We start from the raw sequence: 15,244 nt of genomic DNA on the forward strand, positions 1-15,244 counted from the left end.
TAATAAAACTTGAGCAAAAAGTGGCTTCTTCAAGAAAAATCCATATTCCAGATCATTTGCCATTGGAGACCTAGGCCACTGATTGAAATACCTGGAGAGGTTGACCTCTCTGCAAAGGGCCCTCCCATATTCCTGCCTACACCCTCTTATTCTTCAGGAGATAACATGCCCCATTCTCTTTGGTTCCTTGAACTGTCAGTGTGATGGCTTCCTTCCCCACCTGATATATAAATCAGCTGAAGAGGGTTGTGGGAGCTATTATAGAAGTGCTTAGCTAAGTAAGGGGCTTGTGTGGGTTAGTTAGAGAACATCTTTGGACTTTAGCTGCAAAAAAATATGTAAGTTTTGGTTATGTTTTTCTGATTTGCCTGTTGTGTTGCTGACAAAGGTGTGGATATGTATCTGTCCTACTTATAATGCTGTCTACTGTGAAGTGAGCTGAGAAAGGCTTTGGAGTTCTTAAGACTGGGGTAGCTTGTCTATCTCCCTTTTTGAATGCTTATAGGTTTCTCTTTATTGGCTACTTCATAAATTTCAGGCTCTCATGTTCTTTCTGTCTTATTTCTGGAAGGCCTGTAATTTGGGGGCTTGTTCACCCAGCTTTCTCCTCTTAGGGTAAGACTCTGCAAGTCCTTCCAATATCTCTTCTCTGTTCCTTTTTATTGTGGAGTGAAATAATGGCTAATGCAGAACTGTGCTGTGCCTTTTTAAGAAGACCTTTTAAAAATGTGTATTATCCACCCACACCCACACCCCAAAAAACCCACTCATTGACTAACGATAAAGCAAGACTGCATCTCTAAGCTGGGGGAGAGCTGCACCTGTTGAAATACTACCTGTCCTGTTGGGTTGCTGTTCAAAGCTTTTCCTATTGGGAGTGAAAGTGGGCAAAATATTAATGAGGAAAGGGAGAGGACCAAAGGTATACATCTATTTAGATACAGCCCCTGACTGTGAGAAGGTGGGATATATTTTTGAGGTTTGTTTGAGATGTGGGGCTGGAATAGCTACAAACTTTCATGAAAGATGGTGGTGCAAAGTAATAATGCTTCTACCAGTAGGTGGCGCCAATGGGGCCTCTTGTCTTCAGGCATTGCATCATTATTAAACTCAAGAAGACGCTGTTGGAAGCCTTGCTTGGCTTTTGGGACTCTGAAGCACTTCCCTGTCTGGATGCCAAGCCAAGCTAGAACAAAGGGAATAAACTGCCTTTCTCATAAAGGCTTTAGGATGAACTCCTGGCTTGTGTTAGGAAGTCTTTTTGTGTGAAACGGGCACAAATGGAGTTATATTTCTGGTCTTCCAGGTCAGACCACACAATGACTTCTAAGAGTCAAGAAAGCATTCCAGTTCCTGAGACTAAAGAAGTAGTACAGCAGGTATGTTTCTCCTATCAGGTCTTACTATCTGTAACACACACACACACACACACTGCCTTGAACTTTTGGTTATCAGGCAAGGTATCAGGCAAGGTATAAAACTCCAAAATAAAATTTCTTGTTGGCATTTGGTGCTCCGGGGCTCTGGTGTCCTCGGGCTCTGGCACAGCTCCCCTCCACCCCTGGACTCTTTAGCCAAAAAGCTCCAGCCTGAATCCCTGGCATTTCTAGCCATCCTATACAAAGCATTTAGCTGACAGAATATGCCTGCCTGATACCCTGGAGAGCTATTTCTAGGACAACATTGGTTTGGACAGACTATTGTCCCGACTCTCTATAAGCAACTCAAGAAGTTTGTGTCCTGAAGTACAAAACATGTGCTCTCATATTGAGCTACGGGAGTGTAATTCATCTTAACAATTGAAAAAAATAGGCAAGGTAACTTGAAACTTGGTGCATGGATTAATCCTAACGTAGAACTGTTAGATTTTTAAAGTTTGGAATGCAGTCCATCTTGACACTAACTTTTCTGTAATGTGTCTAGTTAGGTTCAGGCCATTGGTAGAACAAATGTCTAGAAGATTACAGGCCACTGAGATACTTTACGGATGTTCTCTTACCACACCTCTAGGATGTCCTCAAGAGAGCTACCAGTCTGCCTCTGGTAAGCTCCACCTATGATCTGGCTGCCTCTGCTTATGCCTCAACCAAAGAGAACCATCCCTATGTGAAAGTTGTTCTAGATTTGGCTGAGAAAGGTGTGAAGCATGTCTCTGATATTGCTGTGAGCGGTGCCCAGCCTCTTCTCAGTAAGCTTGAACCACAGGGTGAGTAGGCTGCACCGGAAATGTTCTGATCTTTTTCTTTCTAAATACCTTATTCCATCATACGTACAAAATTAAACACAAATGAAAGCAAGTGTAAAAAAGCATAAAATATCAGAGATGACAAATGGAACCCTTTTATCCATTCTTTGTCAAGAAAATTGGAGGCACCTATTACTAGAAACAGTAAAATGTCTATTTTTCCCACACTGGCAATGCCAAAGAGCCCTGGAGGTTAGTTGTGTTGGTATAAATGATAAATGTTCCACCACACAGTATAATAATGTTCTGGATCTTCTAAGCTTCTGGAAATTTGTATATTGTGGGTTATCTTTCCTGTGATTGTGAAGTTCCATACATTTTTATACCACAGAGAAATTTGCAGTGCCTGAAAATTCTTCCATTTTCGTGCGCCATGCATAGCCTAGCTGCTGCCAGCAATCATAGTACAAATTCTTTAGATTGCAATCTTTGAAGATGACCATCCCATATATATATTTCGAAGTGAATGCTGTGGGGTCATCTGCACAGAAGTCTGTACAATAGTCGATGCTGCCTTGACACACATTAGACCTGAAACTTTGTACCAGTAGGCGCTCCCACCATGAATAGGGAAAAAAACATTGCTCACATCTCACATCTTGAAATATACTCAGAGTCGAGAGTGGATTTCATGCTCTTTATTCAGCTCATAGTGGTGAGGAGGAATGGAAGTTCTCCTACAATATCTGCTTTATATACATTATTAACACAATGGGCTGCATGTGATTGGCTAATTCCGGGATTCTCCTGTAGGCCAATCAGGTTGTGGATTCACTTTCACCTGGAGCTGGATTGGGTGGCTTCTGTGGACCAATCATACTGCTGCATTGTTCTAGGACCAATCAGACTGCTGCATTTTGGATCCTATTCAACTCAGTACATAACACATCTCTACCAGCAAAGTGTGTCACGTGTGATGCCACCTATGTGGAATACTCTGTTCTAAATGTCCTCATTAGTATGTGGTGCTAGATCAAACAATGACAAGTGCGTAGGCTACAGTAATTTCCTCTTCCACAATTCATGTGTGCACCGCAACTAAAGGAATCCTCTCTGTAGTTGCAGCAGCAAGCCACTATGCCTCCAAAGGCTTGGACAAGCTAGAGGAGAAGCTCCCCATCCTTCATCAGACAGCTGAACAGGTAGATTGCATCCTGCTCACTACCTTTTCTTATGTCCCAAGCATTTATTTAATTCTACTGTTGGAATATTGCTCTTCATGCGTTCCTGAACTTTGGGGAACAAATCCACAGCAACTTGGATAAGAGGTTGCTTGCCTAGTCACAACAATTCTGGTGGGTGGAGAGTGGTCACGGCAGTATAATATACTGCGTGGTAGGGGGTGATGAATAAAGCTGCTTGTTTGATGATATTTATACGCAACAGTAGCAGCAAGGCTATTGATTGCGAAAAACTGGAAAAGTGGTATAATACCGACAAAAACAGAGTGGCTTGCCAAATTATGGGAGTATTACAATATATCCAAAACAATGGAAGAAATTGGAAGGATTTCAAAAGAAAAGATAGATAGGGACTGGAAGGTGTTTAAAAGATACTTGCAAAATCATATCGAAAAATCAGAACTCCTATTAGAATAAACAAGTTCCCTTTCAAATACTGCAATATCAAAAAAGATGGATAACAATGTGTAATAGAAAAAGAAGTATGAAATTAGGCTAAAGGTGTGTGAAAGAAAGTAATAGAAGTGGAAAGAAATTGTAATTGAGTAGATTGGAAGTCAAACACAAAGGTGGGGTGAGGGGTGGTGGATGGTGATGGGGAAAGCAATTATTTGTGGGATTGAGTGTAAGTATGTTTGAACACTTTTAAGGATTGTATGTTTGTATGTTTGTATATGTGTATTAATGATGAACTATTTTAACAATAAAAACTTATTTAAAAAAAAGAAACAGGGAAAAAAAGAGGTTGCTTGCCTAGTCACAACAATTCTGGTGGGTGGAGAGTGGTCACGGCAGTAAAATGCACTGTGTGGTAGGGGGTGATGAATAAAGCTGCTTGTTTGATGATCTGGCTTTAGGTTATTTCTGATACGCAAGAACTGGTGTCATCGAAAGTAGCAGATGCAAAAGAAGCAGTAGCCAAGGCTGTGCAGGATGGCAAAGAGATGGTGGTAGAAACGAGAATGGGGAAGATGGCCCTCAGTGGAGCAGAAGCAGTGCTGGAGAAATCTGAAGAGCTGCTGGACCACTACCTTCCGATGACTGAAGAAGAACTGGGTAAGCAAAGAATAGCAACCTGATCTATTGTGATCCATGTTATCAAGGCTGTCTTAAGCATATGCAGCATCGGGGTGCAAAGATCCACCCGGCACCCCCCCTCCGGTTTGCCCAGTCCCAGGCGCACAGGAGGGCGGAGTCAGCTGGCTGCCTCAGCGTCTCACTGGCTTGGTTGCCCCCGAACTCGCGGTGCAGAGCTGCCCGCAGGAAAGCCGCCAGCTGCAGTGCTCCAACCACTGCAACTCAACTCTCAGGCCTCAGACTCTCGACTTGGCGCCCCTGAGAGCCCGGCGCCTGAGTGCCCCACACCCCTAGCACCTATGGGTAAGACCTATGGGTGAGCATGCTATGCTCACAGCTTCTTTGGTGTCTACTTTAGCCTTAAGATCAGGAGCCTACTGGGAAACAAACATTAGTTTGAACTGCGTGACAACCATGTTTATTTGGATAGTCTCCAGGACTCTACTCCAGGTGTGAGCACCTTCTGAAACTTAAGCAGGTAGCGACTAGACATGAGAGGCTGCCCTGAGAGTGGTGCCTGATTTTTGTCGCATTCATCCTAGATGGGTGCAACGTCTTTCAAAGGCCTTGCTTTGAGTAAAAAACTACTTCATACTTCATGAATCTTCCTTCTGATTATGGGATTTCGAAAGGTGGTATGCTGTGATCTTTCCTGGTGTGTGTGTGTGTTTGAAGTTAGCTAGGGTAGAAACCTTTTAAAAAGTAACAATATTTAAATGTGCTCTTTAGCAAAAGTTGCAGAAACTACACCAGAAGGAGTGGGCACACCCCTTGAGACTCGGGGGTACTTTGTGCGTCTTGGTTCTCTGTCAACCAAGATCCAGCATCGTGCTTATCAGCATGCTGTAGCCAGGATGAAAGCCGCCAGAGAGAACATCAGAGAGACTTTCATTCAGCTGCGTCAAGCCATTGGGCAGGTAGGGTCTTCACTTCTGCGGTGTGTACTCTTTGTTAACCACAGGGAAAAGATGCCTGCTTCCTTTTTAAGCTACTGTAAATATCTGCGTTCCTTGTCAACCAGTTATGACTGGCAACTGAAAAAACTTCATGGCATGGAAATCTAAGCATTTAGTCTCCATAGGCTGTTTTTAGTGGGAGGCATGGGGTGGGGCGGGGGGCTTAGGATCATGACACAAATTTGCATATGGAGATTTGTGCCATGGGCCTGTCCCCGTCCCCTTGCCCCAACACCTCAGGCAGTCAACACTGTCGAACTGTTGAGGATATAGCAATGGCTGGTGGCAATTGAGCCTCGAGTCACAGGATGCTTTGATCTCTGAACCGTAATGAAGCTCCACACAGCAGCAAAATGCAGTATAATAATAATAATAATAATAATAATAATAATAATAATAATTAATTAATAATAATAATTTATTATTTGTACCCCGCCCATCTGGCTGGGTTTCCCCAGCCACTCTGGGCGGCTTCCAACAAAGATGAAAGATACACTAAAATGTCACATATTAAAAACTTCCCTGAACAGGGCTGCCTTCAGATGTCTTCTGAATGTCAGGTAGATGTTTATCGCTTTGACATCTGATGGGAGGGCGTTCCACAGGGCGGGCGCCACTACCGAGAAGGCCCTCTGCCTGGTTCCCTGTAACTTGGCCTCTCGCAGTGAGGGAACCACCAGAAGGCCCTCGGAGCTGGACCTCAAGTGTCCGGGCAGAACGATGGGGGAGGAGACGCTCCTTCAGATATACTGGACCCAGCTTTAAGAGCGATATGACCCTGATTCATAAGAAGTGTGTAAAAGTGTCACATTTAGACAGTCAAAGCAAATTGCTGGCACTAGTTAAATATTGATGGTTGCTTATGAGCACCAGTGGAAAACTGGGAGTGTAATTGTATGGTCATGTAAAATCAGGTATCATTGTGTGAGGATGAACAATGTTGATACCAACATGGCAAGCTATGAAAGGGGAAAATCTTATTTGTACAAAAAGCTCAACATCTGCATGTGCTTGCTTATGAAAACTTGTATCAAATTGAGTGAGATCTTGCCCATCTCTCTCAATGCACTTGGGGCCTCATAGGGGTCAGTAGTTATCTGACAGGTATGGTAACAAAATGTGTAGCAATTGCATGGTTTGTCTTGGCTTTAGTTTATTCCAAGCTGCTCTGTTGATTTTTGTTTGTTTCCTCTCTAGATAGAGGATACAAAGGAAAGTGTTCAGCAGAAACTCCAGGAAAGCCAGGAGAGGCTTCGTCAGGTATGGTTATACTACTGATTTAATGGTGATATAATCATGGATTATCTAGTCCAACCCACTGCAGTGCAGGAATATGCACCCATACAAACCCGTGACTTTGGCATTATCAGCACCATGTTCTAACCAACGGAGCTAACCGTTGGTGGCTTGACATTGCTTGACCCTTGCACGTAGAACCCTGGTTGAGGGATCTGTTGACTTCTTCCTTCTAATTGCAGATAGAATCTCAGACCTTGGCCATGTCCCACCACATCACCCAGCAGTTGCAAGCAGCCTACAAGAACCTGATTGCCAGCATCCAAGGCCTGCCAGCTAACTTCCAGCAGAACATCCAGCTGGCCTACCGCAACATAGAAGAGCTTCACACCTACTTCACCAGTGCTCACTCTTTCAAAGACCTCCCCAACAGCATTCTAAGCCAAAGCCAAGAGAAGGCCCTCAAAGCCCAGGAGTATGTGGACGACATCTTGGACTATGTCTTACACAATGCTCCAATGTCTTGGCTGGTGGGTCCATTCTCCCCTTCACCTTGGAAACCTGATGATGTGAAGCCCACGAAGCCTGATGATCAGAACAAGGAATTGAAAGCGGCAGTGCCAAAGGAGAGTTTGTGACCTGTAGCTCATTCTAGAGGCTGGAATTCTGTGTCTCCGGGCACTGATGGAGCTTGAAAGAGCACTTGAGCCTGCTGCTGAATTTGTTGGAAGAGCTGAAATGAATGTAACTAAGCTAACATGACAGAACTATGGCCCTGGAACTTTTGGTTGGATGGGAGACTTGACCATTATTGGAAAACTCAGTTGCTAACTCCCATGGGCTTCAGTCTCTACAAGTAAAACAAAAACAAAAAACCTGACTTGTATTTATTCATTGGCTGTGAATGAATGTATGCAGCTGATAGTCTCTGCAACCTGGCTTTGAAATATGATTGGAATAAATTGTTGCACTCGGTTACTTGTCTGTGTGAAGTCTTAAGCAGTAACTCGGCCTAAGCATGTTTCAGCTGATGGTGGAAGCACTCCATGATACTAGGGAAAAGCCTTTCCTAGAACAAAATGTTAAAAGGTTGCCTAGATGATGGGTTCACCATGCTGGGAAGCAGAATTGCAGCATGAAGTGATGAGGAAAAATGGCTGTAGTGTGGAACTCAAACTCTGCATGCAAAAGGTTCCATGTTTCCCCTGGCAAGGTCCTAGGTTCAGTCTTTGGCTTTGGTAATGTTCCTGCCAGAAGATTGGCCTTTAGACTTGACCCAGCAAGGTTTTGACCACTCCAGCATCAGAAGCAGTCTTTCTGAATACCAGCTGTTGGGGTGCTATTGTGCTCCATCTTGCTTGGGGGCTTTCCAGAGGCAGCTGACTGCTGAGGACAAAATGCTGGAGACCAACCTTTGGTCTCATCGAACAGAATGCCTGCCGCAAAACAAAGCACACTAACTTCACCATGGGGGTGGGCCTTCTTAAAACGACGAAAGGCCTAATTATAAAGTTGGAGGGTAATTTAAAAACCCAACCAAAAAGCGTCACCCCTATAGCTGTGCAAGGTTCTTAACCATAAAGAAACAGGGTGAGAATTGCAGAAAGAACTTGGAGTCAAGGCCAATCATGGTAGATGTACTGAGAGTTTGGGTTAACGGAAAGTCTTAATCTGACCATCTAACATGAGTTCTAGTTGCTGCATCTTGGCCTCAGTAGTCTTTACCTGGCCTGCTTATGAGGCAAGACCTTCAAGATGGCGAGGTCTTTTCACACTGAGGTGTGCATCAATGACAAGATTTCATTTGGACCCTCCCTATGAAGAAGACTATGTTCCTTTCTGAACCAAATTGGAGAGCATATGAAATGCTTCAGATTCCAATTCTGAATCCTATTTTGGGGAAATGAAGCTTCATCTCCCTCATGCCTGGAATCTTAGAAGAGAGATAATAAAGGTTTTTGGTGACTCGTTTCCTGTCAAGTTGGGAAGTGATGACCCAGACTAATCCTGGCAGGACAGCTTACTTTCTGGTGTTAACACCTTCATGCACTAATTAGATTCATGTTTGCAGGATATTATTTCTCTGGATGCAGTGACATTAAATAGGCCCATTTGTGTGTACACGCTGGGCACTATTCAAATTTGATGCCCTCCCCTTTTCTTCAAAGGATGAAATTTTCAGGCAAGGTATAGCCCCTTCTGAGAGAATGAGAATTTCTGGGCATAAGCTGCAGAGGTTTTTTTCTGCAAGGAAATCCTTTACAAGTGTGTGTGTGTTGAAAAGGATTTACTTAATCTGTTTTATATGCAATGCGAATGAATATTGCATGTTTGAGAGAAGGGAACCCCTGGATAAGAAACCTGTCAAATTGCAGCAAATATGCCTTGGGGCCTTTGTGCTAAGCAACTTTTAAATTGACCTTTTTGCGGGAGGGGATGAAAATGGGATTTTATTCCTTCACGGTGGTTTTTTTGGGTGACTATTCTACAAATGGCATACAGTCATATATCATAGAAGTGCCCCTAGCAAGGTAACCTGCAAAATTTCAGAATGCTAGAGATACAGGATATGAGTGTGCCATTTGTTTAAAGGGTTTTGCTGCCTGCGGATCCAGTATAATGATCTATCAGGACGTGAAGTTCAATGACAGGTCTATGTCCCCCAGTGCTTACTTTTCCTGTACTCTCCCCACCTTACCCACAGAGCCATCTCTTGAGAGTAGCATGCATCTCATGCAAGAAAATTATTCACAATTAGAAACAGCATGCTAAAAAGACATCTGGCCTCAGACGCATCCGCCCCCAGGATGGTTATGACAGACAAAAGGCATAGATAGAGAAGATGGGGGAAATGTGAGTCACACTGTCAGACAAATTATAATGAGCTGAGAAAACTGTTCTCACATAATACTATAGCTGGTCACAACGTTTTCTGTAGTAAGTTCCCAGGCTGTTTTGGAGAAGCTTCGGGATCTTCAGAAGGTGGTCAGTGTTTCTAACAGAAGTTTTATGTATTTCATTTATACTGATATCCTACCTTTCTTACAAGGAGTTCCTTGGTTCTTCTCCTGTCGCCTCCAACAGTCTTGTGAGATAGACCAGGATGAGAGTGAGTGCCTGGCCCAAGGCCACCCAGTGAGCTTAATGCCTGGGTTGCCTTAGTTGTAGTCCAATAGTCAAATATAGTCAATATTACTAATGGTAACTAAGCTTTCTTGAAAGAGTTCCTGATATTAGGTGAGTCCAATGGCCTGGCTTATATATTATTGGTAGCTTGATACCTGGTGTTGTTTGGAATTCTAAGAAACAAAAACATCAGTTTTGAAAGGTAGTCTGCCATCTTGATTCAAAACAGTGTCCAGCTGGGGCCAAACCTAGAGAAAAACCTCTTCCTTGATCTTGGGAACCTCTCCATTACACAAATGTATATATTAGGAGAAACTGGTATTAAAGTGCTGACATTTCCCAGAGGACTTCGCTTGCCATTAAAAACACGTGGAACGGTGGAGAGCAGAACTTAAGAATGGAAAAATATGACACCCAAACTGACAGATTTACTCATCCCCAGGCACACATAGTTCTGTTAGCCAACAGAGGGAAGCTTGTCTGTTGGGGCTCAGGGAGGGCAACTGTAGGGGCTACATCTTCTCCCTGAGGTGACTGTCTCACTAAAACTAATGGCCAGCTCTCCTTGCAGCAGCCTTTCACTTGCTCACTTTGCAGGATTTGGGGCCAGTGGAGAGAGATGGAGAAGAGGGGCTGCTGTGGGGCAAAGGAGTGGAACCCCCACACCTTAGATGGCTCAGGCCTCCACTGCCTGTACTGGAGGCAGTACCCTTCCATGGCAACTGGTCATGGTTTGGTAGTCCAACCATCAGGATGAGGCCTTGGTAGCTGCCCACACTGTCCCTGTTTTTGTCCTTTGCAAGCTTAGGCGATACAGGCAGAAATTCAGTAGGCGCGTGTCATGAAACTGCCTCCACAAGGAAACTTATCTTTGCCTCTTTTGTCTCGAAAGTCACCGGGGGGTCTTTGACAGGTGACAAATCTATCTACACTCTTCCCCAAAGAGTCTCCCCGAAGATCACGGAAATCTTGTTTATTTCCTCAAGATGCAGTTCTGAATGTTCTGAACTTGCTTATTAGAAGAACCTTTCCCCAACCGCACGAAAGCTAAACAGATTTGAGGAAATGTAACCCAGCCAGCTGTGGGTTGCTGCTGCTTATCCAATACTAAATGAAATAGCTTTCAAAATACATCTACATCTTGATATTGGAAACGGCACTTTCTTGGCAAGAAGAGCTGCTCTGGGGAGGCAATGTGACAGAAATGTCTCTCCCAATGTGCTTATGTCAGCAATTTGCCAAACTGTGTGCCAGTTTGCAATAGTAGGCCGCAGCCCAACTATTAGTAGACCATAAGAAATCATTAAACGTTCCTGTGAGCCGAAAGCACCTACTCGCTGAGGGGCCTTGCCTGCTGTGCTGCTCTGTGTGATGATGGATGGCTCTGTTCTGTTTCTCTGCCCATAAATGTAATAAATCAGGAACTGTGTTGCACAAGGTGTGATTGTGATGGAGAAACAACGTTCTTGTTTTCATTTAGCACCTCAGTGTATATTGCAGGGATGGGGAATTTGTGGCCCACCAAATGACTCCAGCTTCCATCAACCCCAGCCAGTGTGGAGAATGGACCACAGTTTCCCTGCTTCTGCTGTACAGAGTCTCACAGAATTCCATAAGCAAAGGATTGGGGTCTTTGCCCTGAGGCGCTTACAGTCCAAATTTTGACCGGGAGAAGGAAGGCAAGAGAAATAAGGGGGTGGGCATTATCAAATGCAGCTGCACTGGTGTCAGCTGGGGATGAGGGTTGAGGGCTTCCATTCAGGAGAAACATTGGGGAAGGAAAATTGGCATATGTCAGGGCAGATGTCTCTTTCTACTGGCTGCCTGTGTTCTGAAATATTTCTGAAACGAATTCTGACAACACCAGAACTGGAAGAAGTAAAAATGTGAGACAGAGCCTGCCATTTCAAGACAGAATAGAAACAATCCCAGCAACTGAGCACAATATATTAGATATTGTGGATCTCTCTGGATTTTCTACTGCACCTTTCTGCTAGTGTTTGACTGTAGCAAAATACTTTAAGTTGTCACTATGATTTGATGAACAACATATCCTTATGGTCAAGCTTCCAATTCCAATAATTGTTTTGTGAATATTTGGTGGCTATTTTCTTCCCTTTCCTCCTTTTTTTTGGAGGGGGGGGGGAGGTAATTCTCTTGCAATTCATTGTTGGTCTGTGAAAAAAAAAATCATCTGTATTTTTCATTTGTTGGTTTGCAAAACTTGTTGATTTTTATTATTATTATTATTATTATTGAGGGAAGGAAGGGGAGGGGAAGCCAGCCAAGCTGAATATCTTACTATATTATATGGAGTATAAGCCTGGTACCCCAGGCTGCCAAAAAATTCGAGTTGGCACCTTGCTGAAATAACAAACTGTTAATATCAGACGGTTTGCTCACAAAGTGTCTGCACTCTAGGAGAACCGCAAACTGTTACCATATGTATGCCTGTTGTCACAAAATCCTGCCAAACAGTGCAATCATTGAAAACACACACACACACACACATACACACACACATATCTCCCTTCTTAGGCCCTGTGTAGCTGTGCTGCTTGTTTGCCATGGCAAAGAAAACACTGCTACAGGCTTTGTCCTTTGCAGTTCAAAGACTCATAAGCCAGATTCAGAACTTATTACGTTTATATCCCACCTTTTCTCTAAGGGGCTCAAGACAGAATACATGAACCTGCCTCTTTTATCCTCACAAAAACCCTGTGAGCTGGGTCAGGCAGCAAAATGTTCCAAGGTCACCAAGTGAGGGACATGGCTGTGTGGGAATTTGATCCTGGATTTCTTCAGCACTGGTGTGATGCTTTTTAGCATCTTAAAAAGCAGAGACATCACCTTGCCAACAAAGGTCTGTATAGTTCAAGCTATGGTTTTCCCTGTAGTGATGTATGGAAGTGAGAGCTGGACCATAAAGAAGGCTGATCGCTGAAGAATTGATGCTTTTGAATTGTGGTGCTGGAGGAGACTCTTGAGAGTCCCATGGACTGCAAGAAGATCAAACCTATCCATTCTGAAGGAATTCAGCTCTGAGTGCTCACTGGAAGGACAGATCCTGAAGCTGAGGCTCCAATACTTTGGCCACCTCATGGGAAGAGAAGACTCCCTGGGAAAGACCCTGATGTTGGGAAAGATGGAGGGCACAAGGAGAAGGGGACGACAGAGGACGAGATGGTTGGACAGTGTTCTCGAAGCTACCAGTATGAGTTTGATCAAACTGTGGGAGGCAGTGGAAGACAGGAGTGCCTGGCGTGCTCTGGTCCATGGGGTCACGAAGAGTCGGACACGACGAAACGACTAAACAACAAAGTGTGATGCTTTTAAGTGCTGTACTATGCTGACTACCATTCTTACAACAGGATGTTGTGCACACAGAAACCCTGTATGAGCAAAATTTCCTCATTCATTGCAAAGGAAGGTGACAGATTCTTAAAAGCACAATAAGAACCTGTTGGATCAGGCCTATGGCTCATCCTTTTCTCACAGCGGCCAAGCAGATGCCTGTGGGAAGCCCACAAGCAGAATTTGAGCGCAAGAGCACTCTCCCCACCTGTGGTTTCCAGCAACCGGGATTCAGAAGATGCCTGGAACTGTGGAGGCAAAGCACAGCCCTCATGGCTAGTGGCCATTGATCTCTTCCAGCAAATCCCTAGCAGACAATATGAAACCCTTAAACTGGGCAAAGCCTGGTATAAATTCTAGGAGTAGGGTGGACACATGTTCTTGTGAGGGAAAATATGAGGGAAGATTTAGATGTAAAAACACTTTTCTGTTGCATAAACTGTTTGGTGTGTAAATAATTATAATAAGACAGAAAAGGCCTAGGAATTGTCCACACTTCCTGAGTGTGAGTAGTTTCCCCCTTGTCTAGGCATGGTTCTGAACAGTTTTGTGTTTGACTGGCAGCTTTCTCCTGGAAAACACACAATTTACTGCTGAATCAGAAAAAATAGCAATCTGCAGAAAACACACTTGCTATTTGTTCTGATTCAGTGCTTAAATGCAGGTTTTCCCAGCAGAAAATGAGGGTTTATGAGTTGGCAGTTTGCGGAGAGGCAGCTAAGCCGAGGCAGTTGCTAAACCGTGCCCTGTTAGGTTTTCCGTTATGGCAGTTGACAGCAAAACGTGGCTTTTATAAGCATTGGTGTAATCCTAAAGCTGCGATAGGTCCTTTAGTGAGCATTCTGTTTGAACTCATTGGTCCTTAGCTATAGTCCAATGGGCCACAGGATTTTCAGAGGGAACTTTGTGATTGGTTACAGGACTCTGGCTGAAGAGAATAAAAGGGCAGGCGCAGGCATTGTCGGGTAACTGCAGGCAGAAGTTCCGTCAGGGAAGGACTTTTGGGGTGAAATCCAGAGCTCCCCTCAACAGAATGAGCAGGGTGCCCCTCCGCGAAGTGCAACAGGGCTAGCTTACCACTTTTTAAAAATAAGTAAAGGAGGAGACTCTTGAGAGTCCCATGGACTGCAAGAAGATGAAACCTATCCATTCTTAAGAAAATCAGGCCTGAGTGCTCACTGGAAGGACAGATCGTGAAGCTGAGGCTCCAATACTTTGGCCACCACATGAGAAGAGAAGACTCCCTGGAAAAGACCCTGATGTTGGGAAAGATGGAGGGCACAAGGAGAAGGGGACGACAGAGGACGAGATGGTTGGACAGTGTTCTCGAAGCTACCAGCATGAGTTTGCCCAAACTGGGGGAGGCAGTGGAAGACAGGAGTGCCTGGTGTGCTCTGGTCCATGGGGTCACGAAGAGTCGGACACGACTAAACGACTAAACAACAACAAAAACACACGTTACCCTCCAGAGTACTCCCCCCACAGCTGTGACATCATTAGGTCCAGAGTCTAAAATTTCCTTATCACTGAATATATGGGGGTTAAAACTGGTCAGAGTTTCTGTTCTGCACACTGATGGGCTTTCTGAATGCTACTGGCTGCTGTGGGATTATAGCAGCCTCCAGGCCTGCGGGACTTACTTGAAATTAAAACTCAAAAGAATGCCCCGTGCATCATATTTCAAACCTTGTTTCCCCATTCCAGAATGATAATGGGCAAGAGATTGATGGCAGTTTGCTTGATCAATATTACCTCCCACGTTGCCAGCTCTCCCTCTGAGATTTTTTAAGTGGAAGCAAGTTTGACTACCCTTCTTGTTGAATTTAACAGGCCAGCGGTGAAACAAAACCACAATCAATGTGCTGCGTGGGAAGGTATCAGGAGGATATGAATCCTGCTCAAGCAAAGCGATATTTGCAGAATAATGAAAGGGTTGAGGATTTCTTATCAGCTGTCAAAGCTTGTTGGGAAATGCACTTGAGTCAACAGCAAATAACAAATATGAATTATTCTTGCTGTTACACACACACATATAAACACACCTTTCAATGAACTGCATTATTACATTA

General features: G+C 44.1%; 1 protein-coding gene across 1 annotated transcript; it reads left to right on the forward strand.

Moving 5' to 3' along the window:
• Positions 1–1,110: 1,110 nt before the first annotated feature.
• Positions 1,111–7,656, forward strand: LOC128422058 (perilipin-3-like). The gene is made up of 7 exons (XM_053405579.1): positions 1,111–1,379; positions 2,011–2,206; positions 3,305–3,387; positions 4,284–4,482; positions 5,233–5,420; positions 6,657–6,719; positions 6,938–7,656. The coding sequence occupies exons 1-7, from the start codon at positions 1,281–1,283 to the stop codon at positions 7,331–7,333; spliced, it is 1,224 nt and encodes a 407-aa protein (XP_053261554.1). The 5' UTR covers positions 1,111–1,280; the 3' UTR covers positions 7,334–7,656.
• Positions 7,657–15,244: the final 7,588 nt, after the last annotated feature.

This window comes from Podarcis raffonei, chromosome 10, assembly GCF_027172205.1.
Source record: "Podarcis raffonei isolate rPodRaf1 chromosome 10, rPodRaf1.pri, whole genome shotgun sequence".
Taxonomy (NCBI): domain Eukaryota; kingdom Metazoa; phylum Chordata; class Lepidosauria; order Squamata; family Lacertidae; genus Podarcis; species Podarcis raffonei.